The sequence below is a fragment of the Lipomyces chichibuensis genome, assembly GCF_038497645.1.
Source record: "Lipomyces chichibuensis strain CBS 12929 unplaced genomic scaffold V1513scaffold_23, whole genome shotgun sequence".
Classification (NCBI taxonomy): Eukaryota; Fungi; Ascomycota; class Lipomycetes; order Lipomycetales; family Lipomycetaceae; genus Lipomyces; species Lipomyces chichibuensis.
Genome location: NW_027117475.1, coordinates 121,051 through 141,463, shown reverse-complemented (window position 1 = coordinate 141,463; position 20,413 = coordinate 121,051). Strand labels below are relative to the sequence as shown.

The 20,413-nt window shown below is 45.5% G+C and overlaps 12 protein-coding genes across 12 annotated transcripts; 5 read left to right on the top strand and 7 right to left on the bottom strand.

Annotated features, from left to right (window-relative positions):
* The first annotated feature begins 24 nt into the window (after positions 1-24).
* Positions 25-1,837, top strand: V1513DRAFT_447518 (uncharacterized protein). Its single transcript, XM_066898408.1, has 2 exons — positions 25-486; positions 541-1,837. The coding sequence occupies exons 1-2, from the start codon at positions 285-287 to the stop codon at positions 1,770-1,772; spliced, it is 1,434 nt and encodes a 477-aa protein (XP_066752755.1). The 5' UTR covers positions 25-284; the 3' UTR covers positions 1,773-1,837.
* On the bottom strand, positions 1,761-3,212 carry V1513DRAFT_447517 (Cys/Met metabolism PLP-dependent enzyme-domain-containing protein). The gene has a single exon (XM_066898407.1). The coding sequence runs from the start codon at positions 3,076-3,078 to the stop codon at positions 1,882-1,884; it is 1,197 nt and encodes a 398-aa protein (XP_066752754.1). The 5' UTR covers positions 3,079-3,212; the 3' UTR covers positions 1,761-1,881.
* Positions 3,213-4,772, bottom strand: V1513DRAFT_479967 (SPT2 chromatin protein-domain-containing protein). Its single transcript, XM_066900317.1, has 2 exons — positions 4,245-4,772; positions 3,213-4,186 (listed from the first exon to the last, which is right to left on the bottom strand). Exons 1-2 carry the CDS (start codon positions 4,683-4,685, stop codon positions 3,386-3,388), a joined length of 1,242 nt encoding a protein of 413 aa, XP_066752753.1. The 5' UTR covers positions 4,686-4,772; the 3' UTR covers positions 3,213-3,385.
* A 64-nt stretch (positions 4,773-4,836) lies between these two features.
* On the bottom strand, positions 4,837-5,695 carry V1513DRAFT_447514 (ribosomal protein P2). The gene is made up of 4 exons (XM_066898406.1): positions 5,581-5,695; positions 5,355-5,512; positions 5,140-5,296; positions 4,837-5,083 (listed from the first exon to the last, which is right to left on the bottom strand). Coding segments are annotated over exons 1-4 (336 nt in total). The 5' UTR covers positions 5,582-5,695; the 3' UTR covers positions 4,837-5,063.
* A 153-nt stretch (positions 5,696-5,848) lies between these two features.
* Positions 5,849-6,748, top strand: V1513DRAFT_447511 (40S ribosomal protein uS19). The gene is made up of 4 exons (XM_066898405.1): positions 5,849-5,963; positions 6,021-6,337; positions 6,408-6,493; positions 6,548-6,748. The coding sequence occupies exons 1-4, from the start codon at positions 5,924-5,926 to the stop codon at positions 6,567-6,569; spliced, it is 465 nt and encodes a 154-aa protein (XP_066752751.1). The 5' UTR covers positions 5,849-5,923; the 3' UTR covers positions 6,570-6,748.
* V1513DRAFT_401885 (Sds3-like-domain-containing protein) lies at positions 6,701-8,384 on the bottom strand. The gene is made up of 3 exons (XM_066895518.1): positions 7,495-8,384; positions 7,365-7,440; positions 6,701-7,305 (listed from the first exon to the last, which is right to left on the bottom strand). Exons 1-3 carry the CDS (start codon positions 8,186-8,188, stop codon positions 6,804-6,806), a joined length of 1,272 nt encoding a protein of 423 aa, XP_066752750.1. The 5' UTR covers positions 8,189-8,384; the 3' UTR covers positions 6,701-6,803.
* A 134-nt stretch (positions 8,385-8,518) lies between these two features.
* Positions 8,519-10,215, top strand: V1513DRAFT_401883 (uncharacterized protein). Its single transcript, XM_066895517.1, has 3 exons — positions 8,519-8,662; positions 8,761-9,321; positions 9,378-10,215. Exons 1-3 carry the CDS (start codon positions 8,591-8,593, stop codon positions 10,161-10,163), a joined length of 1,419 nt encoding a protein of 472 aa, XP_066752749.1. The 5' UTR covers positions 8,519-8,590; the 3' UTR covers positions 10,164-10,215.
* A 19-nt stretch (positions 10,216-10,234) lies between these two features.
* On the bottom strand, positions 10,235-11,679 carry V1513DRAFT_130680 (uncharacterized protein). The gene is made up of 3 exons (XM_066894188.1): positions 10,705-11,679; positions 10,460-10,651; positions 10,235-10,405 (listed from the first exon to the last, which is right to left on the bottom strand). Exons 1-3 carry the CDS (start codon positions 11,527-11,529, stop codon positions 10,307-10,309), a joined length of 1,116 nt encoding a protein of 371 aa, XP_066752748.1. The 5' UTR covers positions 11,530-11,679; the 3' UTR covers positions 10,235-10,306.
* A 62-nt stretch (positions 11,680-11,741) lies between these two features.
* On the top strand, positions 11,742-13,206 carry V1513DRAFT_401878 (uncharacterized protein). The gene is made up of 3 exons (XM_066895516.1): positions 11,742-11,980; positions 12,036-12,374; positions 12,434-13,206. Exons 1-3 carry the CDS (start codon positions 11,831-11,833, stop codon positions 13,079-13,081), a joined length of 1,137 nt encoding a protein of 378 aa, XP_066752747.1. The 5' UTR covers positions 11,742-11,830; the 3' UTR covers positions 13,082-13,206.
* On the bottom strand, positions 13,076-14,372 carry V1513DRAFT_447496 (Ser-Thr-rich glycosyl-phosphatidyl-inositol-anchored membrane family-domain-containing protein). Its single transcript, XM_066898404.1, has 4 exons — positions 14,164-14,372; positions 13,978-14,102; positions 13,822-13,921; positions 13,076-13,767 (listed from the first exon to the last, which is right to left on the bottom strand). The coding sequence occupies exons 1-4, from the start codon at positions 14,268-14,270 to the stop codon at positions 13,482-13,484; spliced, it is 618 nt and encodes a 205-aa protein (XP_066752746.1). The 5' UTR covers positions 14,271-14,372; the 3' UTR covers positions 13,076-13,481.
* Positions 14,373-16,226: 1,854 nt separating this feature from the next.
* On the top strand, positions 16,227-18,870 carry V1513DRAFT_465207 (uncharacterized protein). Its single transcript, XM_066900026.1, has 3 exons — positions 16,227-16,779; positions 16,857-18,397; positions 18,450-18,870. The coding sequence occupies exons 1-3, from the start codon at positions 16,552-16,554 to the stop codon at positions 18,715-18,717; spliced, it is 2,037 nt and encodes a 678-aa protein (XP_066752745.1). The 5' UTR covers positions 16,227-16,551; the 3' UTR covers positions 18,718-18,870.
* Positions 18,708-20,334, bottom strand: V1513DRAFT_416768 (GTP cyclohydrolase 1 type 2/Nif3). The gene is made up of 5 exons (XM_066895854.1): positions 19,956-20,334; positions 19,712-19,891; positions 19,345-19,659; positions 19,109-19,291; positions 18,708-19,057 (listed from the first exon to the last, which is right to left on the bottom strand). The coding sequence occupies exons 1-5, from the start codon at positions 20,014-20,016 to the stop codon at positions 18,891-18,893; spliced, it is 906 nt and encodes a 301-aa protein (XP_066752744.1). The 5' UTR covers positions 20,017-20,334; the 3' UTR covers positions 18,708-18,890.
* Positions 20,335-20,413: the final 79 nt, after the last annotated feature.

Below are 20,413 nucleotides of genomic sequence, written 5' to 3'. Positions count from 1 at the left end.
CTCACTTTTCGTGTAAAGTTGTGGTGATGTCTGAAGTGGATTGGCAATAATGGAGAGATTGAGCCGCCGTCAGTTAGTTTGCACGGATATTCAGGGGTGTCTCGCTCGACATCTCTTCTCTCAAGGGCCGGTGGATATGGCGCCGATCGAATTGTAGACGTGTTCAAAACACGACACATCTGTCATTATAAAGCTAGACACGCCTTGCTATTGTCCGCGACATCTCCTCTTGTTCTATAATACATTATATAGTTGTGTCATCCATTACGAGTGTTCAGTCGTTCATGCGACCTGTCCTAGTGAGATCTTGGACAGTAATACTGTTTGTCGCCTCCGTCGTCACGGCTATCGAGCCTTCTGCCACGGAGCAGGCTCAGACAGAAACTGAAGTTATATGTCCGTCAGATGGAGGGCAGTGCTACCCAGCTGTCTTTGAAGCTACAGATCGTTGGCAGGAGGTACTACCGGATCAGGCCATTCCAGGTGGTGAGTCAAATATTACGTCATGTGAGAGCTCCGAAGCTGACAAGTAGTTAAAAGGATTACATGTGCGATTGAATTTCGAGTCTGGACGGCGACAAGCAAAGTTGCTATCAAATGACGACAGCGAAGACAATGTTGGAGTAGTGGTTGTTTCGGAAGGTGGAAGTGCCGAAGTTACAAACGACGAGCAGAGTGTGGCAGTTGAACCCGACGTGTGGGGACAATCGTCGTACTCACATAAACCGAATCCACACATATCATTATCGGAACATGAAGAGTTTGAGAATAACCTTGCATTTATCATAAGTTCATTTAACTTTGAAAGGACCGAGGCAGAGCCAAAGAAAGATGACGGTCCGTTGGGGTCGTCGGCGTTACAGTCTGTGGAAAGCAACCTCGACGCGGACGAACATGAGCTTTTAATTGCTGCGATGAGAAACATTGAGGATTTTTCTCACGAGATTGATTTCGGCATAAAGTTAGCCGTGCCGGAGGTCATTTCAGTCTTCATGACTCTAGTGAATACGCATTCATCACCATCAGTACGAGCCTTGTCCGCTAGGATTATTGGATCATCGCTTCGAAATAATGAACCTGCTTTGCAAATTGCCGTCACATCTCAAGTTGTTAGCAATCTCTTAGAGTCTTTGGATCAAGAGCAAGATCCGGAAGTACGATCTAGAATAATGTTTGCACTAGCATCATCTATACACGGCAAGTACGGACGAAGAGAATTCTGGGAACATAAAGGTGGCGATATTCTACGCAATTACTTCTTTTCAGTGATCCCTGACGAGGACTATATGGGCCGCTGTGGCACTTTAGTTGAGGACTCGTTCGTCAATGATATGATGAATAGTCACTCATCAAACAGTCCTTCAGATACGACGCAGTCTGAACTCAAAGTCGAGCTGGGCCTCTGGTGTTCTGCGTTCCAGGATGCGCTCGCGAATGATAATATTGCGAGCATGGATGTTCGTGAAAAGATATTTTCTGCTTTGTCCGCTATGAAGTTATCATATCCGACCTACTGCCCAATACAAGACAATTTCAGACAATGGATAGCCTTGAAAGTGGAACAAAGGACTGCTCTGAGAAGGCAAAAGCACGAAGCGCAGGAAGCTTTGAGCTCGTCGTTATCAGCCGTGGATGGGCAAAGGAGTGATCTAGATAACACACCGGGGCAAGAAATGGTGTTCCTGGACAAGCTATCAACTGTAAGACATACATTATTTGGTAACCCAAAAGCAGGAAGGAAAGCGTTAGACAATTATCATGATGAATTATAGAGCTATTAACGATATGAAAACGATATGAACTCTGTATATATTAGATCCGAATAAATAACTTCACCAAATTATATACATCTAGATATGCGAACAGTTCTTTCTAATTGAACTACCTGCTCACACCATTCACCTGTCCCGTAGCTCTATCCAGAGCCTGCAGGACATCTATCACCAGATCCTCACCATCCTCTATACCAACGCTCAATCTAACAAGGTCGTCATGCACCCCTGCCTTTATCCTTTCAGAAGCATGAATTCCAGCGTGAGTCATGAGTGCCGGCAATTCGCATAAACTTTCTACTCCGCCGAGAGACTCAGCCAATGTAAAAATCTTTGTAGATTGGCAAAATGTTTCAGCTCCTCTTCTTCCGCCGACGACTCTAAAGGAAATCATTCCTCCACCGAGACCATCCCTATGCTGCTGCATGACAACGCGCCGATTGGGATGCATTTCAAGACCAGGATAGTTTACCTGCAAGACTTTACCAGTCTTGATATTACTAGCCAGTACTTCTGCAACTTTCTGTGCGTTCTCGCTACTGGCACGCGATCGAAGATGAAGAGTCTTCAATCCACGGTGCGCCAGCCATGAATCAAAAGCTGACGGTACAGAACCAATCGCATTTTGCAGAAATACAAGCTTTTGATAGATCTCGTCATCGTTCAGGACTGCGACACCCATAACGACGTCCGAATGGCCATTAATGTACTTGGTTACTGAATGCACCACGATGTCCGCACCGAGTGCCAATGGGGTCTGGAGATACGGTGACAGGAAGGTGTTATCGACAACCAGAAAGAGAGAGTACTGTTTTGCTAATTGTGCCACTGCTCTGATATCTGTGATGGATAAAGTCGGATTTGACGGAGATTCTACCCAGATGAGACGGGTAGTAGATCTGACAAGAGAGGGGATATCTGTCAGTAGATCAGTCGTAAATGAAGTTGCTAAGCCGTGCGATTGCGCCACTTTAGTGAAATATCTGTGCGTGCCACCATAGACGTCTGCGCCAGATATAATGTGGCTTCCTGGAGATAGAGACTGCAGAATGGTCGCTGTGGTGGCGCTGCCAGATGAGAACGCTAGACCATACTTGCCGCCTTCCAGAGAAGCGACAGCTTGCTCAAACTCATCACGATTGGGGTTGCTGGAACGCGAATATTCATATTTTCCAATGGGTACCGCAGGCGACTTCTGCGCAAACGTAGTTGAGAGGGAAATTGGAGAGATCACGGCACCAGTGAGAGGATCCGGGGAGGAGCCAGCGTGTACTGCACGAGTTCCAAAGCGAGTCGTAGATGCCATGGTATACTGGGTGCACTTGTTGTTAAGAGAAAGAACAAGCTAACGAGAGTCACAAACAGTAGTTATATTGGCAGCGTCCCGATTTAAAATTGGATTTAACTGTGAAGCATGCCATTCTTATTTAATTATCATAAAATGCCGGACAAATCGATGATATTGAGCCGCAATCATAAACGCAAATACTCCCAACATCACGTCATCAAGAACCCAAAACCTAGTCTTAGTACACCATAACGCGACATGCGAACGAAATATTTATACAGACTAATTGTACAACAAAATAACCCAACGATGCCGATAAATTCCGCTACGGTCGTTTCATACGCTTCTTCCTCTTTTCTTCTGCAAGACGTCTTTCCTCTTCATCCATCATCTCGTCCTCCTTCCGAGCCTGCGCCGTACTTCTCAATTCCTCGCTCAGAATATCGAATCCAGAAGCTTCCATATTATCGTCATCATCTTCATAATCATAATTCCTTGATCGCCCTCCTCTGCGAAACAAGTTCCAAATCTCATCCCTGTCGTATCCTGGCCCTCTTGCATTTCGTGCATTACGCCTTGGAATTGAAGAACCATCGTCCTCCTGTTCTTCGTCTGATACTATGAAATCGTCCAAAGACGCGTCCGACTCTTCTGCTGCCTTTCGCTTCTTTAGCAAACCTTCCATCGGCTTCGCAAACGGCGCTGGAGTATGCGTTGTCTGAACAGGCCGAGGCCGAGAAGGCAACTTTTCCTTTGTAGATGGAGATGCTGTAGGTTTGGCAGAAGCGGTTTTGACTGTGACTGGCCGTCTATCCTTTAGTAACTTCCTGTCTGATATTTTAGCGCCTTTAATAGCCGGAGATGTTGATGATCTGCCTATCCTATCCAGATTCGACGTAGTCGTCGTGGGGATTGTAGAATCTAATATTCGTCCTTTGGCTGGCGTTGTTGAGAACTTAGGAGGCGGGTTTCCAACGCTTGGACTTGGCGAATGAGAAAGTCGGCTGCCTAAAACCTTTGACCCAGTCTTCTCTGGCTTTTTCTTAGGATCTCTGACCTTGACTGTAACTTTTAATTTTTCTGAGTCAACTTTCTCGGCTTCTTTTAAGATATCCAAGAAATTTGGCTAAATTGGCATTAGCAACGTTAGAATAATTATATAGAACTCATATAAAGTACACTACCTTCTTTCTGTTAGTCGCCAGTATTGATGCTGAAGCCGCCGACAATCCTGATGCTGAATTCGCTTGCGATGACTTTCCCAGCGCCGATATTTTGGCCGAAGCAGAACTTCCGTTGTATGTAGAGGCCGATCTAGGATGTTGAGCTTTAAGTCGCTCGACGGTAGCAAGATGCTTTGCCTTGTCATTTGATATCGTCCTACCAGATGTGAAGCCCCCAGTTTCTCTCGAGCTTGGCCGGGGTTTGCTTTCATCCTCTTTCCTTACCGGAACAGGAATCCATGGCTTGATCTCGCTTGTTAGACCTGCTGCAGTACTTGTGGGATTCACTTTCTGTGAGGAAGCAGTTGACTTGATAGGTCCAGCTCTAGAGCTAGCATTGTCAGCGGTAGACGACTTCCGCGGTGATGATGACGTTGCTGCGGCCAGAAGCTGGGAAAACATCGTCTCTTCTCGACTGGGCTTGTCGACCGGCGTTCCTCGTTCTGTTATTTAACAGCAAGCTAACAATGCTATAGAGATATGTTCTGGTGGTGGGTATTTCAACGTAGTACTCGAAACGTTATGTAGGCGGCGCGAGAGAGTTTGGATCCGGGTAACTATCTATGAAGCTATCTCCACAGCACTTAATGTAGGAAAGTAAGCAATATTAGTTTTTACTACTGATTATTACTATTCCTGCCCAAATCATTCCATTTAACCTTACATGCCAATATTATACACACAAGCGTGAAAACATTAAATGAAACAAATAGGCCCTACCATACAACGACACCAACTTTTCTACAAATACTAAGATACAAAACTTTTGGTGTCCGTCGTTTAGTCGAAAAGACCGAATCCTATTAATTTGTCAGTTACTGAACGCTTCCACATGCACAACTACTGTAGGACCTACCCATATCGTCATCGGACTCCTCCTTCTCCTCCTCAGCAGGAGCGGCCTCTTCCTCTGCGGCCGCAGCGGGAGCAGCAGCAGCAGCACCACCTGCGGCAGCAGCAACGGCGCCACCGGTAGGAACGGAAGCCAACTTCTCGGATCCTGCAGCGATCAACTATATTCAGCGATCAGCATTATGTCCGTCAATATAGCTCTTCAAACACGATTCGTACCTCGTTGATGTCCTTGCCCTCGAGCTCAGAGAGTAGGGAAGCAAGTCTGTCTTCCTCAGGCTCGATACCGACAGAGGAGAGGACAGCCGTGATGTCCTCCGCAGAAGGAGAGGCATTGCCAGCAGATGTCAAAAGGAGGTAAGCAGCAAGATACTTCACTATTGGACAAGGTAAAATTAGCATCGCAATTGTCGTTGCAAGCAGAGTGGAAGCTGAAAGAACATACTTGTGAATGTAACAGATCGGTAGATTGATTTGGGAGATGGAGAATAATCAGATTTAAGCCGTATTCAGCGGACTATTCTTCGCAGATCTCGAATTTGGTTTGCATAGAACAACCGCTTGTGCGTGAAGCAAAGGAACACTTTTTGTGTTGTGGGGCGCATATCCGCTGTCAACTTTAGCCTAGGGCATAACCCTATGAAAGACAGTCACGCAACACTCGTCGGCCAAATGCTACGCATCAATGCTCGCTTCGCAGGAACTCCCCGACTTTCACGCTTGTTGAAATTACTCTTGAAAGAATCTGTTGCTGCCTCCAGTGTCCGTCTACACAACATCCACACAACATGTCTGAGGAATACGATCAAGAAGCCATTGATGCTGCCGGTATGTTTTAATGCATCGACGAAAGGAATTACGCGTGTTAATTGATGTATTCTACAGAGAACCGCAAGAAGAGACAGTTCCGTACATTCTCCTTCCGCGGTGTCGATCTCAACGATCTTTTGGATCTCAAGCCGGAGGATTTCGTCGACCTCGTCCATGCTCGTGCCCGAAGACGTCTTCAGCGCGGTCTTAAGCGCAGACCGATGGGTCTCATCAAGAAACTCCGCAAGGCCCGTCAGGAGGCTAAGCCGAACGAAAAGCCCGCAGTCGTCAAGACCCACCTGCGTGACATGATCATCGTGCCTGAAATGATTGGCAGCGTTATTGGTATCTACAACGGAAAGGTCTTCAACCAGGTTGAAATCCGACCAGAGGTACGATTTTAGCGGTTTCTGTGAATTGACTTCATTGAAGAGTTTAGCCATTGCTAACAGCTGTGTCTAGATGGTTGGCTTCTACCTCGGAGAGTTCTCTATCTCCTATACCCCCGTCAAACACGGTAGACCCGGTATTGGTGCTACACACTCATCGTATGTTTAATTACTAGTCGCAGATTTGTTGTCAAATGCTAATGCTGGTGATAGTCGATTCATTCCTCTCAAATAAGTGCCTTTCAACTATTTCCGTTTTGTTGGATTCAATGTACAAAAAAGTGGGTTTCTAGTTAATACAGTTGTCACATATCAGTTATCAGAAATTTCCGTCAGCGTATTTAAGGACGATCGTGGGTACCAGAAATGGATTAATCTTATTATTAAACTACAAAACTCTCAATATGATATCAGTACATTTGCCCATATTCTACAAACAAAACGCCATAGAAGTAACATCCACTCATACTCATATATACATTACTTTCCCCCGTAAAGCTTCCATATCCTCCGCCACTTCATCTGCTGTTGCCGATTTAATTTCTGGTGCAGCAGGGAATCCGATGTACTTTGCGATTCCAGTGAGGAGTGCAATCTCGTTGTACTGCGCTTGTCTTTGCCTGAAGATAACAGATCGCTTTTCCGGGATCTTGTAGCCGTAAAAGGGAACCACAGTATCCATTGCTCGTCGTTCGCGATTGACCTTGTACCAGGTTTCCGTAGTTTCCTGTATCATCGCTGCCCGCAAGTTCGCATTATTCTTGTAGAGCTGCTGGTGAATGTGTGTCCTGTAGGATCTCGTCTGATTCTCAATACATCGTCGTCGATACTTTCTATGTGCGTCCGCCAACTTGATTCTCAGATCTCGAGCCTCCGCGAGTTCATCATATACCGTGGCGAGCTCCGGATGAGTGCCATCCAGGCACATTTCAATCTCAGCCTGTAAGCGTGCAATCTTATCGTCGTGAAGCCTGCGAATTTCAATTAGAGTCTGCCGCTAACAATATCATACAATGAGGTGCAGCCGTACCTATCTCTTAATTTGGCAAATTCTACCTCGATCTCTGTCAACGACGTGACAGCGGCTTTGCGCTTCTGTGCTCGTTCTGCACTCAACGTTAGACTGCGTCAACGAACTATTCTTGAAAACAGAAACAAACCTTCATCGTCATCGTCTTCTTCTGTCACTCGCTTTCGTTTTCGTTTCTCGGAATGCATTTCTTCAGCGTCAGCTTCAGCGTCGTCGGCCTCCTCAGCTTCCTCCTCAGCTTCCTCGACAAGTTGGGCTTCAAGGTCACCGTCGATTTCTCCCTCATCTTCCTTGTCGTTGTCTTCTTCCTGCGCTGTGCTATCGAGAGGCTCTTCAGTGTCTTTACTGCTGTCTTTCATTTCTTCATCCTCATCTTCTTCGTTCTTTTCGCTCTCGTCTCTTTCCTGAACCGGGCTTCTGGCTGGAGTCTCGTCGGCCGAGTCGATTTCTCCTTCCTCCTTCTCCTCGTCTTCATAAACCTCGCCGTCATCTTCTTCGTCTTTCAGAACTGATCTATCATCTTTGATCTCTTTCTCTAGAAGCTTCTGTTTTTCTACAACAGCTTCGAAAGCCTCAGATATGACATTAGCCAGACTTCGACTTTTCGATCCGCGAGGCTGCAAACGCACTGTCTCCAAGTTTGCTTCGTTTATCCAATTATGGTTAGGACTTCCTTTCGCCTCTTTTTTATCCTGTCCATCAAGTTCAGGATGTCCCATGTCCATGTCCATTTCCTCCAATTCTCCTTCAATCTCAGTCTCGGCCTCCTCGGGATTCTCCTCGACCAGTTGTAATATTGGTGCCTCCTCACTCCTACTATCCATTGTCAATCACCTTGTGACCAGCACCTCTCTCGTACACGATTGCGAATCTATAGCGTACCAGACCGACCTGCCTTATTATCACAAGTGTGATGCAGATTTAGTAGCCCGGGTTGACGCGATCGATTTGCTGGGTGGCTAACTTAGGTTGCCAGGCGGTCTCTCCGTCTCTTTCTCCCACCACAGCGGCGGCGGCCAGCGCCGCCCCGCGAAAATTGTCCGCCGACTCTCCGGGTAGCGCCGATGTGTTATGTCACTGGATTTTAGGGTTATCCGGGCCAACAGGGTAACTCCAAAAATTTTGTGTAAGTCCCATCTACAATGTACTTGGCAAGAACGCAGTGTGTGGGACAGCGATAACTGAGTCGAGCTTTACTTATTAGCGAACATTTTAAGAATTTGGAGATGGTGCCGTTGTTTGGTGAAGTTGATGTGTCAAAAGCGGATCCTACTGTTTTTTCATTATTTTCTTCTAGCGTAAGTTGTTTGTTGGCTTCGACTGGCAATGACAGGCTCGAAAGAGTTTGGTTTGCCGTGCTGCGGTGGTATGTCAGATGCTAAGTGATATTTAACAGGATGGACCAGTTACAAAGCCGTCGAGGTCTAAACGTGTGAATCTTGGCGCTAATGTTGGAACAGCTAGTACGAACGATGGGGCACAGTCAAGTGATTTGGAGGAGAGATTGGATGCTCCAGAAGATGATATGGAACCGGAGGAGACAAAGAGTAATGAAAAGAATAGCAGGAAGAGGAAGAAACTGCATGTTTCTGACGTTGACGGTGATGACGATGAGACTATTGCAATTGAGGACAAATATTTGCAAAAGTTAATGGATCAGGAGGACGCGGCGTTGAAGCATGGTACGAAAAGCAAGAAGTCCAAACGGAACGAGGACAATATTAGTGACACCGCTGAGGCCAATGAAGTCAATGAACCCGCAATGGGCGACGTCGATGGTTCTGATGGCCTCGGAAATCAAGAGGAAGGGAGTAGTGATGTCGAGGACGAGGAGAAAAATTCCCAACTTTCTTCCGAACTTGTACACGAGAGCTTGCTGAATGAGGATGACGAAGTTCTGAAAGCCAAACGCACTGTATTTGTCGGCAATATTCCTTCCAACGCTATTTCTTCCCAGGTAAGGCCATATGCGTGTAGACATTCCATGCTGTGTGCACACTAACTCTTTTACAGTCTGATTACGCCACTTTAAGGAAGCATTTTGCTCAATATGGCAAGATCACGTCCATTAGATTTCGATCGATCGCATTTTCCGAGATGCTTCCTCGCAAAGTTGCATTCATCAAGCAAAAGCTCCACGACAAACGTCACACAGTCAATGCATATGTTGTCTACGACTCCGAAGAGGGTGCTCGATTGTCCCTGCAATCAAACGGTATCGTATTGCTAGATCACCATATCCGCGTCGACAGTGTGGCACATCCCGCGAAGCAAGACGTCAAGCGAAGCGTTTTCATAGGAAATCTGGATTTCGAGGCGGAGGAAGAAGCTCTTTGGGAGCATTTTGGTAAGGCTGGCCAGATTGAGTATGTGCGAATCATACGTGATTCAAAGACGAATGTTGGGAAGGGGTTTGCATATGTTCAGTTCAAGGACTCGATGTATGTGGTCAAGGCCTTGCTGCTTAACGATAAGAAGATGGGAAGCCGTAAGCTGCGTGTGACGCGCGCTCGTCCACCGACGACAAAAGTTAAGCCACCATTTCAGAAATCTGGACTGCGGAAGTTGGATCCAGATACGAAGGCTCAATTGGGTCGGGCTAAGAAGATTGTGGGTAAGGCTGAGCGCGCTCAGTTGTCGGGTGTGATTGAGGGTGAACGTGCAAAGCAAGCATCAGGGCCGTCGTTGAAGAAGGGGCACAGTGGTAAGAAGAAGGGTAAGCCGCGGATCAGAGCGCGGTCTACTGCATTCAAGAGGAACAAGAAGCAAGGCGGAGACAGAACGAAGGCTAAGGTATAAAGAAAGTTTGTATTATAGGCATGAATCGAAAAGTTCAAATGTTAGACTCGACTATAACTCCCAATATGTCCATTATACGATGCCATACCGAATCACGCAAAAACAATATCATACAATACATGAAAAATATGCAAAAAAACACCTTACGCGGCCTTGCTTTTATTGACGACGCCAATATCGACCAGAAAAGAAATAAAATCCAAGACCTTTTCATTTTCCTTGTCCCAATCATTTTGCACCAACTATTTTATTATTAGCATTTCGTTAAATGAGATTAGAGACCTGCCAAAGCTCACCCTTTTAAATAGCGGCATCTTCTGCGGCTTGTTATATCGCTTGTATTTCTTTGTCGTTAGAGCAGTAGAGCTAGTATTCGCCATTCTCTGATGACTAAAGGAGCACTTAGACCCTCGATTACAGCGTCCCGTTTTTGCGAAGAATTTGCAGATATTATGTTTTGCAAATATGTTATCTTCCTCCTTTTTTTTCTAGTCATGTTCCATTAGCCTTAAACCGCCAAAACGACATTTGTAAATAATACCTCTTCCCGAAGCTTTTCCTTGGCTTTCCGAACCTCATCCTCTTCAACTGTTTTACGCTGTAACTCTTGTTCTTTCTCTTGAATGCGCCTTTCAGTTGGCCATTTCTTTTTGCGCTCACTGATCCATTTCGCGATATCTTCCTCGGTCTGTAACGAGATCGTTGTACCCGGGATAGTGATAATTGCGGCGGACATGGATGTCGTAGGTCTCGAGCCAAGTGCTGCTTCCTCATCCACATCTTCATTCACTTCTGCCACAGTATGATCGGCGTACGAATTGAACCAATTCTGCTGGGCTGAGGAAAGTGGTTGAGGAAAAGGGTATCCCGTGTCACTGGCGAAGTGGGGTCCATACTTCAGTGAAGTGGAAACTAGGCTGGGATTATAGGTATTCCTAGGTACTAGGCTAGGTGCCGGCGTAACCAGCGGTTGCACATATGGCTGCCTGTAAGAACCCGTTTGATTCAGAGGCGTAGCATATACCATTCCGGCATACGAATGGCTGTCCATCTGCGGCATTTGTCCATACGCATTATTCATTGTTATCGGTGGTGCGTAGTGCCCCGATCCGACTGTATTGCTGCCGAAATGGTCACTGACGCTATTGTGCAATTGACTTTGATATCGCTGTCCTCGTCTTTGCTGGTTGCTACCCCGTTGTTCATACGGTACATATACCGCATGTCGCTGCCCATTAATCCGATTATTATGTTGCACCGGATGATGTGTACGTTGTGATGTTTGCTGGTGCTGTTGTCGCTGTGGAGTTGGCGAGAATTTGGGAGGTGGTGGTGGCGGTGGACCGAAGATGTAGCCGTCGTCCATGTTAACACAAACGAAATTCAACAGATGCTAGTCTTAGACATATGCCGCAAGGAATTGCAACAGAGTCGACAGATTGAGAACAACGACCAGATTCATGAAGTGTCTTGAGGTAGCTTCATCATGGAACTGTCATCGCTCAAACGAAAAAAATTGAGCCGTTTGGGAGTTTATTTACTACCCCTGAAAATGTTTTAAGACACCATTCTTAAACAGAAACCAGACATATATTAGCGATAATTTAGTATCAAGCAGCGCCGGAGGCCTTATTGATTCGGTATCCAAGTCGAGTTTTGTATAATCAATGTTTAAGTTTGATTTTTCGGGGGATGACATAGACGAGGTCGAAGGTCAGCAGGAGCAACATCGAGATGAGTTGGAGAGCGAAGACCGAAGTGCAGATGCAACACGCGGATTTGCGCTAAAGCCAGCAATGTATGATATCGGTGACTTGGTATGCTTGTTCGCCGATATGATGCTATTATAATTTTAGGCTAAGTATTATATAGCTGCAAAATCTACCGTCACGGATATCGTATACGCTTGTGCCCGTCAATGCATCAAACGGCACCAACGAACCACCTATTCCACGTCGTGAAGTATTTGATATCAAAGTACAAATTATGGCTAATGAGGACATTTTACTACCATCCCATGATGATGTATCCGAGACGGTTGCTGAAGAGCGTGATCAGTTTATAAAGAAGGAATTGCCGATACTGCTCTCCAACACTGAAGATTTGCGGACAGAGCTGTATGAAGGTGGCTTGAAGAGTTGGGAAGGCGCCGCTGATTTAGTAGAGTATCTCGCCGACGAGGGAATCGATATTGGCAGTGGACTTTTGGAGGTATACTTTATTCTACTCAATTCTTTAATACGTTGGTGGTATTAATGAATACTATATAGCTAGGATGTGGAAGTGCTCTGCCGTCACTGTATCTCTTTCAGAAGCATCTCAGATCGCTTAAGTCTGCCAACTCCGGGGCACCAATTCAAACAACGTCTTTCATTCTCTCAGATTATAACTACTCCGTGCTGCGACTAATGACGGCGCCTAATTTTCTCCTTGCATACTATACGACCATTGTTCTCCCAGATACACAGTTACTTACGTCACAACAAGACTTGGATCTAGATATAACGCCGGCATTGATTAGTCAGTTTTTAGGATTTTTGAAGGCAAATAATATTGTCGTGAAATTTATTTCAGGATGTTGGGATTCAAAAGAATTCTCGCAGTTACTAGGATATTCTCCAGTGACAGCTGAGCAGAAGAAATTTTCGCTGGTTCTAGCGTCGGAGACGATTTATTCATTGTCGACAATCAATACTTTCACGTCATTATTTCTCGATTGTATTACATACTGGGGAACGTCATCGGAGCGTGCGGAAGGGCGTGTTGCTGCTAAGGAGATATACTTCGGTGTCGGCGGTACTGTTCGACAGTTTATCGAGCTAGTACTTAAATTAGGCGGACATGCGTCCACGGTTAGAAGGATTACTGGTCGCTCTAGCGGAGTTGCCAGAGTAGTCATTCGAGTTACAAAATCGTGAGCAAAAATATCAATTATTTGAATATAAAGGCCAAATTATAGTCAGCAGCAAACATGTGGAGTCGGAAGCACACTGAATATAAGGACATCACGAAATACTTTTAAAGGAGTCATAAAGTACAGTTACAAATTTGTCACAAAAAGGCCCAAACAAGTACTACGCCCAAACGTTTAACCAATCTAATAATACACGCAAAAATAGATTCCTTCAAACTTAAGCCAAAATGAAGAAGCTAAAGATGATTGGTACAACAGCAATAACATTATTGGCAGAGCCAAGTCTGCTGGCTCCGTTGATCGCCCTGATTGTCGTTGTGGTCGCTGGAGCTGAAGCTGCGGAGGTGGGCTCAGCAACTTGCGACGTCAAGGTCGACGGCGAGCTGCTAGAGAGAAACGCTGTGCTAGAGTTTGTCCATGACGAAAACGGAGTAGTCTATAGGAGGTAAGAACGCTAAATTGTTAATCACTCGCGGACGACTTACAGAACTGGTGTTGAAGTTTGCCGTACGCATCAACGGCGAGGACAATGACATATCTGACGAAGCCGTCGTTAAGGCCATCGTGGAAGAGCTGGTGGAAGAAGAGAATGACGTCTCGCTTGTCGTAGAGGGCGACAGGGAGCTCGACGAGGAAGACGATGTAGACGTCGTAGACGACACGGGGCTCAGTCCGTCAATAGCAAATTGGCTATACAGAGGCGATTAGAGTAGCTTCGAGAATGGCGGAGTTCAAATCACCTACTTCGAGTAGTTCACATCACCAGTGATATCGTCCTGAATGGTGATGGTATAGTCCTTTCCAGTGTAGATTCTGGAAGGAGGAGTCCATCGAACGATACCGGCTAAAGATGTTACTATTGTCATAGGAGAGGTTTGGTAGATGACATCGGATTCTTACTGTTAGGCAGATTGGTGATAATAGTCAGGACGGACTGGAGGTTAGAGGGCGGACCCTGCTTCAAGAATAAGCTGATGGTGTGGTTATTTGAAGGTTTCCACTGCACAAGGAATGGTTGGCCGGTTCTGTAGAGTTAAGACAAGTCAGAAAATATGACATGACGAAAAGTAGGAAGTCAATGCATACTTGAGCGTATCTCCAGTGGTCGGAGAGGAAATGGGATTAGAGGCCGCGGAAACCAACGCGACGAGGGCACAGAGAATGAACAGCGAGATTCTAGACAAGAGGGCCATGTCAAATATTTTCTGATGGTGGTGTGCGGAAGAGGACTGGAGTGTGACGTGGGAAGACGACGATGGAAGCGGAGTGAGAGGACGACCGCGGGATTATTAACAGGTCGGCAGCAAGAAGTCGGCATCTAAAATAGACTGACTGAAGCTGTTTAGTTTCTGCCTCTTCCGTCCGCCGCCATTCCAGATTGATAGCGCTAAACCTTATTCTTCTCTTAGAGATAAATACGGCAGCGGCTAAACCTAATCCAGCAGCAAATAGAGTTTATAGCCTTTAGCGAAAGCTTGCATTATGGTACATCATTCGCTATCATTACATCCGTAATCTCTGTATTCGTCGCATTATATAAATAGACAGTATCTGCTTCTAAGGATTATAATGTAGTGTTCAAATGCTACTACTGCTTGGATTAGTCATAGATAGCTCAACACCACAATTTTCTCAACACCAGTCACAGCGGAAGACTTAGACTTTCATAAACGTGCCTAAGTAACCGATATGAACCCTAAATCGGAAAAGAATTCTTTCATTGCAGAGGTGACATCGACGAAACCTTCCGGGCGAACACTTTCATACGCAAGTTATTAATTACTGGCCATTCAAAGAAGATATGTACTGGTCATAACATTCCTGTGCGTATTTATGAATCTAGTTTGGAAGGCTATTGTTGTCATGAAGTGCACTGGCGAGCGACGCACGCGGCACGAATAGCGCGTACAGGTAATTCTCGAAGACCGTCCGACTGCAATGAGCGCAACTCTCGCGAAGATGCAACTTAAAGACTAGTGGCAGCGGGCACGCTGGCGTGATCAGTTTTGTTTGGTGTATAAACTGTACTGTCAGTAAAGAATTAGAAGCTAGGCGAATCAGACATGACTTCCAATAACACTGAATTGCGGCACAGGAATCGACAGCCTCACAACAGAAAGATATTTGCGCCTGGTACATACTGGATAGTTCTATCATATTATCAGCGTGATGTGGTGACTGAGATTATCGTGGGAGCGATCGCTAATTCTATTTGCTTGTGTCTCCCCAGTTGTTGTGTTGGATAGTATTGATCTTATAATAACAAGGATATGGTTAGAACGGTCGATAACGACGAAGACAAATCCATGAGGAAGTTCGATTCGCACAAGCGTACTGGTTTGTGTTTCAATTACGTGGAGTCAGGAATGGCTATGGCATTAATCTGCTTGGTCTAATGCTTTCCTTGGAATCTATCGCCTCATTTGGCGCCATTAGCATCTCTTTGTTGGTGGCATTTTTGCCATGTACCCTCGCGCTGGTTGCTGGAAAGCTGAGTGTGGATGATTCATGGCGTTGCGCTGTACGGCTGGTATGCGTGTGCGCTCCACATTGGAGGAACCTTCGACTGAAACACAGACACGTAGAATTTGGTATATGTGAAGGAGATTGAAACAGCAACACCACTCGAGTATTGCTCTGCAACGAGAATACAGCACCAGGGTGGTACCTTCGACAAGAGCGCAGCACCAGGGCGGTACCATTCGACAGACAATCTATATACCAACTCAACTTTTGGAGCAAACAGAAGAGTATACATCCAATATGTGTTAACATCAGTGGGGTGAACCGTCCGGATATTACTGCTAGAATATACTCTCGTACGCATGTTGAATATTACTTCATGTGATCTAAATCACTATTGAACGTTTTGGCGTACTTCTAGACAGATCCAGCGGAACAGGGGTAGAACAGATCGCGGCGCGCAATGAAAGACTTACAAGACACGAGTCCGCGAACTCGCGACGTTTATATAATAACGAGAACATATGCTTGATCAATTCGATCTAAGAATACAATTTCACGCACGTTCTGAATAATACTCCGAGGAAATCTACCAGATAGTGTAGCGTAGACAAAACCCTTACATTCGCCAACCTCACAATCCCTTTTTTTGGCCGCACAGTATCTTGCCTTTCCGTGCCTGTACTTTCCGCTTCGTAAAGAACGGCCATTTCTGGTTGATCAACAATTCGATATATGCAGACAACTTCTGATCACAGAAACCCAGTATCTAGACTACCAGTGGCTGTCTCACGTATTCACAGCTCGATTGATTTTGCGTGGTGATCGCGCAGCATCATTCTTTGCCTGCGCCATATTTCTCACTGCTTTCCATCACGCTCAATAACCCTATTTTCCTATTCCTCTATCGGCATAGTTTATTGTGGATTTGCAGCTTTTTGATATTTGGAATTTATATTTTGTGTTATATTCCATCTAGGACTTATCGCGGTCAATACGATCTCTGCAGTAATGATGACCCCTACAATTGCACCGGCACGCGACGCGCTTGAGACTAATGATTTCACGGCAACGGAACAAAATGCTCACAAAAGGAAGGATTCTATGCGATCTAGCTCGCCAGGGCGCGTAAAAAAACGCGTGAAGGCGGATCAAAGTGGTAAAAATGACCGCAGTTCTCCGAACGTGAACGGGGCCAATGGACGCGAATCCATTAAGAATGCAAAAGCCACTGAGAAGGTAATTACGATAGGACTTGATTTGATGCAGCAGAGGCTACGTTTGGGAACGTTGTGACTGACAATATACTCTTCAAGTTGCCACTTTCGGATAAGCCTTCCGCCGAGCATGTGCTGAAAGAGGAGAACACTTCGCATTTGAATTCTGGACCTGAGAAACCAAAGATTCCAAAAGTTACTATTGTTTTTAAGCCAGACGCATGGACAGGAGAAGTCGCGGCCAAAGCGAAGTCACCTCGTCCAAAAGGATCATCCAAGAAATCTGCAACTGCCTCAAAGAAGACCAGCGCTCCCAACAAAAAATTACAGAAGTCGTCGACGAAGAATGCGCCTACGAAGGCTGGCAAGTATCGATCAGCAACAGACTCGGCATCTAAACAGAAACAGAAACGCACGAAACCACCAGCGAAAAAGGCCGCCCGCGCCAGATCGCCACCAATTGCAGTGGTTGAGCCGCCCGAGTTCAACCCTATCATCACAGACTTGGACGAGGAAGAGTTGCAATGCCGTCTCCTTATCCGCGAATACGTCCTGCGGTTCGAGAAGCATTGCCGACTGGCTCTGAAGCATATTAATGTTGTCAATGACGTTACTGGTCCTTGGGGTAGTTCGACGTACAAGGCGCTAGTTGTCTCGATTCTGCGCATTATTTACTCTGATAATTTCCCCATAGTCCCCGAACTTTTACTCAAGAATGCTATCAAGGAAGTGGAAAAGACCGCATCCGAGAATGAAAGAATATGGAAAGTTGTATCTGAGGTATTGGAAAGCCAACGAGAGGAATCGGAAACATCATCAACACCGCCAAGCGAACCAGCGATTCGCGCTATATCAATGGAGAAGGACATTGATAGTGCTGTTGATGACGAGAGCAAGGAGCCAAGTATTGAACCAGAATCGCCAGCTGTTGACACTATATTCAAAACAAATAATCGAGATATGGAAAAACTGAAATTTGTGGAACAATTAGTATTCCTGTCCCTCTCAGGCAGTTATATCCGCGAGACCATTGAAATCGATCACGAGAGTTCCCGGAAGAAAAGTACGCAGACGAGCGAAGATATGAAGAAAATGAGCGAAACGCATACGAGTGAGCTTGACGCTGTTCGGCGACAGTTTCTAGATTTGCCCCCAAATAAGAGACACGAGTGGGAACCCCGATTCGAGGCCGTCAAGGCTCGTTGCAATAAGGAAATGAAGCACATTAAGGATGACTTTTTCCGACGCAAACGGAAATGCGGATTACGCAATTTGCCTCTCGGCACAGATATTTATGGGAATGTGTATTGGTTGTTTGCTGAACGGACAAAGTCACAGGTCGGCTGGGGCTCTTGGATCATGTGCTACAAGGCGCAACACCTTCCATCACCTACCGGCAGTATTCTTTTCCCAAAAAGTGCGACAGAGAAGAGCAAAGAAAAAAATGTAGAAGAAATCGACAATGCTCAGGATAAAATGGATGGTGATAGTGATGCCCGTTCTACAGCGTCATCTGAACTATCGGACGATCTTTTGGGAAACAATAATAACTGGTACTCAATTGATAATCAGCAAGATGCGCAGCAATTGGTCAAGTGGATTCGATATGTAGCAGAGGTTACTTTCAAGAGGGAACAAAAGTGAGTATTGTATCTTGTCGTGTGAAGAATGACTTTGACATTTGGTTGGCAGAATGAAAAAGAAAGAGGCCCTGGGAACGACTTCGAGTCCTAACAGCACGTCAGAAAGTGACGACATCGGGATTTATTACGACGATTTCGTGCAAGAGCTTTATAGCGACGACGTCCTTGATAACATGGAGTCGTCTCCATGGAAATCAATCCCTGTCAATGTAGGAGCCACAAAAGAATCCATCGAAGCGCTTGCAAAAGAGCTTTGGTATATATCGGAATTTTTACCGCCAAAGGAGTTTAGTGAATTGAAGAAAGCTAAGGCTTAACTTGTGTAAGAATTAGAGATAGATCTTGTACATTATCGTCCTTTCTTTCGTGATTGCAAATACATTTGACACGTGTATATATGTATGTACACACACATTCAGTTAATTGTGTCACTGGAAACGCTTCTCTTTCTAGAGCTCCAGTTTTCCGAGGGTTACAATGGAAATTGGGATTAGAAAACAGTTATAGGATCCCTGTCGGCGTCGCTCACCATAACTTCAATGTCATATTTCTCATAATGATCGGCATCAAGTGTTTCCGTATTGCTTTTTATCAGCGCACCTAGTTTAGGCGCGAATCCCGTAGTAAGATATCCCCGTTCTGTATTTGTGTGTCCACCTTACGATGCATTTGTCAGTCATAATCTTGGGAGTAGATAAGATTACTTACAGATAATTGCACTGATTCCCCGTTCCCGGAGAGCCAGCACCTCATGGTGGCTCAATTCTCCAGTGAACCATAGATCTGCATCGGTGTTACTCAATACCGAGCCTCCAGATCCGGCACAAATAGCTATGGTGGCGATAGTGGCGTTGTCCACGTCCTGATGCCTATCCGCAAGTGCAACTTGAACTGCTATCGAGTCAGGAACAGCTTCCAAGCCTCAATATATGATTAATAAATACCGTTCTTCAAATGTAGCCCGCTCTTGACGTTTTCAATAATATTCCTGACGGTATACATGCCCTTCGAGAGAGTAACTAATCTTCCAAATCCGGTACTGCCGCTTGGGTCATTCTTGGAAGGCTGAATAACTGTCGTGCTAAGGAACTGTCCTCTAGAAGCAATGTCCGCCAGCCAATCGTTCATGCCACCCACTTGCGCATCCACGGCCGTATGAGGTGAGTAGACACTTATTCCGGCATGGGCTAGTCTAAGTAGTGAATGTTGCTGTGTATTAGATTGCGTTATTTGTTTTAGCGGACGGAAGATTATGGGATCTAAATTCCTTAACAAATTATCTCAGAGCACAAGCCACTGGATGCTACTCACGGTACGCAACAATTAATAAAGCTTTCTTTTGCAATGCTTCGTCAACAACTGCTGTGGTCAGGTCAATTGTCAGAAGCACTCGCGCCCTGTTAGTAGTTGGAGCGATGACCGGCGATTCCAGTAACAAGCCGGTGTTGTCCCACACGTCGTCGGCCAGAGCAACAGGAAATAATTGTTGAACTAAAGCACATACTAAATTAGCACATTCTTGTTATTGACACGAACAGAACGCAACTATATATACCCGTGGATATCAAGCTCTTTAAAACCCTCGTGGTTGATGCCACCGTAACCGCCTTCGACATTTTCCTTATATTACAATTAAGATTATATCAATGAGCTTAATATAATAGTTCGCCGCCAATCTATCAGCACTTAGCTTGGAACTCAGGGTTTCTAACTAATAAGATTGCCAAATTGATTATTGTGAACACACATCGCGTGGTAACATTTTTAGGATCGGTCGATCGCTTAACGAATTTGGGAACGTACAAGACCCTTGGAGTATTCAAAGCTACGTACACTGCATTTCGCATACACTGCTCTGGGAGAATATTGTCAATACACCGAGCCTTATTGAACCTCCTCTGAAAAGGTTACAAAATTGTTTTACTTAAAAGATAGCAAGGAAAACAGTACACGGGAGATACTTTAGGTTCGGCATCTGATAAATGTCAATGACGTTGGCCAGGGCAGGCCCCT

Bases quoted from the DNA above. Each gene is read 5' to 3' on its own strand.
- V1513DRAFT_401883 (XM_066895517.1), top strand. From the start codon at position 8,591: ATGGTGCCGTTGTTTGGTGAAGTTGATGTGTCAAAAGCGGATCCTACT. The intron at 8,663-8,760 runs GTAAGTTGTTTG...GATATTTAACAG, and splicing joins TTTCATTATTTTCTTCTAGC to GATGGACCAGTTACAAAGCC. The intron at 9,322-9,377 runs GTAAGGCCATAT...ACTCTTTTACAG, and splicing joins CCAACGCTATTTCTTCCCAG to TCTGATTACGCCACTTTAAG.
- V1513DRAFT_401885 (XM_066895518.1), bottom strand. From the start codon at position 8,188: ATGGATAGTAGGAGTGAGGAGGCACCAATATTACAACTGGTCGAGGAG. The intron at 7,441-7,494 runs GTTTGTTTCTGT...CGTTGAGTGCAG, and splicing joins AGAAGACGATGACGATGAAG to AACGAGCACAGAAGCGCAAA. The intron at 7,306-7,364 runs GTACGGCTGCAC...TGAAATTCGCAG, and splicing joins TTTGCCAAATTAAGAGATAG to GCTTCACGACGATAAGATTG.
- V1513DRAFT_447518 (XM_066898408.1), top strand. From the start codon at position 285: ATGCGACCTGTCCTAGTGAGATCTTGGACAGTAATACTGTTTGTCGCC. The intron at 487-540 runs GTGAGTCAAATA...AGTAGTTAAAAG, and splicing joins GGATCAGGCCATTCCAGGTG to GATTACATGTGCGATTGAAT.
- V1513DRAFT_401878 (XM_066895516.1), top strand. From the start codon at position 11,831: ATGTTTAAGTTTGATTTTTCGGGGGATGACATAGACGAGGTCGAAGGT. The intron at 11,981-12,035 runs GTATGCTTGTTC...AGTATTATATAG, and splicing joins TGTATGATATCGGTGACTTG to CTGCAAAATCTACCGTCACG. The intron at 12,375-12,433 runs GTATACTTTATT...AATACTATATAG, and splicing joins TTGGCAGTGGACTTTTGGAG to CTAGGATGTGGAAGTGCTCT.
- V1513DRAFT_416768 (XM_066895854.1), bottom strand. From the start codon at position 20,016: ATGTCGAAGGCGGTTACGGTGGCATCAACCACGAGGGTTTTAAAGAGC. The intron at 19,892-19,955 runs GTATATATAGTT...TATGTGCTTTAG, and splicing joins AAAGAGCTTGATATCCACGG to TTCAACAATTATTTCCTGTT. The intron at 19,292-19,344 runs GTATTTATTAAT...ACTCGATAGCAG, and splicing joins CGGGCTACATTTGAAGAACG to TTCAAGTTGCACTTGCGGAT.
- V1513DRAFT_447514 (XM_066898406.1), bottom strand. The intron at 5,297-5,354 runs GTACGAATCGTG...CGCTGAATATAG, and splicing joins AGGGCAAGGACATCAACGAG to TTGATCGCTGCAGGATCCGA. The intron at 5,084-5,139 runs GTAGGTCCTACA...ACAAATTAATAG, and splicing joins GGAGTCCGATGACGATATGG to GATTCGGTCTTTTCGACTAA.
- V1513DRAFT_447511 (XM_066898405.1), top strand. From the start codon at position 5,924: ATGTCTGAGGAATACGATCAAGAAGCCATTGATGCTGCCG. The intron at 5,964-6,020 runs GTATGTTTTAAT...TGTATTCTACAG, and splicing joins AGAAGCCATTGATGCTGCCG to AGAACCGCAAGAAGAGACAG. The intron at 6,494-6,547 runs GTATGTTTAATT...TGCTGGTGATAG, and splicing joins ATTGGTGCTACACACTCATC to TCGATTCATTCCTCTCAAAT.
- V1513DRAFT_447496 (XM_066898404.1), bottom strand. From the start codon at position 14,270: ATGGCCCTCTTGTCTAGAATCTCGCTGTTCATTCTCTGTGCCCTCGTC. The intron at 13,922-13,977 runs GTAAGAATCCGA...TAACATCTTTAG, and splicing joins TATCACCAATCTGCCTAACA to CCGGTATCGTTCGATGGACT. The intron at 13,768-13,821 runs GTAGGTGATTTG...GCCTCTGTATAG, and splicing joins GGTGATGTGAACTACTCGAA to CCAATTTGCTATTGACGGAC.
- V1513DRAFT_130680 (XM_066894188.1), bottom strand. From the start codon at position 11,529: ATGGACGACGGCTACATCTTCGGTCCACCGCCACCACCACCTCCCAAA. The intron at 10,652-10,704 runs GTATTATTTACA...GAACATGACTAG, and splicing joins AGGAAAAGCTTCGGGAAGAG to AAAAAAAAGGAGGAAGATAA. The intron at 10,406-10,459 runs GTGAGCTTTGGC...ATAATAAAATAG, and splicing joins AGATGCCGCTATTTAAAAGG to TTGGTGCAAAATGATTGGGA.
- V1513DRAFT_479967 (XM_066900317.1), bottom strand. From the start codon at position 4,685: ATGTTTTCCCAGCTTCTGGCCGCAGCAACGTCATCATCACCGCGGAAG. The intron at 4,187-4,244 runs GTAGTGTACTTT...ATGCCAATTTAG, and splicing joins TGGCGACTAACAGAAAGAAG to CCAAATTTCTTGGATATCTT.
- V1513DRAFT_447517 (XM_066898407.1), bottom strand. From the start codon at position 3,078: ATGGCATCTACGACTCGCTTTGGAACTCGTGCAGTACACGCTGGCTCC.
- V1513DRAFT_465207 (XM_066900026.1), top strand. From the start codon at position 16,552: ATGATGACCCCTACAATTGCACCGGCACGCGACGCGCTTGAGACTAAT. The intron at 16,780-16,856 runs GTAATTACGATA...ATACTCTTCAAG, and splicing joins ATGCAAAAGCCACTGAGAAG to TTGCCACTTTCGGATAAGCC. The intron at 18,398-18,449 runs GTGAGTATTGTA...TTTGGTTGGCAG, and splicing joins ACTTTCAAGAGGGAACAAAA to AATGAAAAAGAAAGAGGCCC.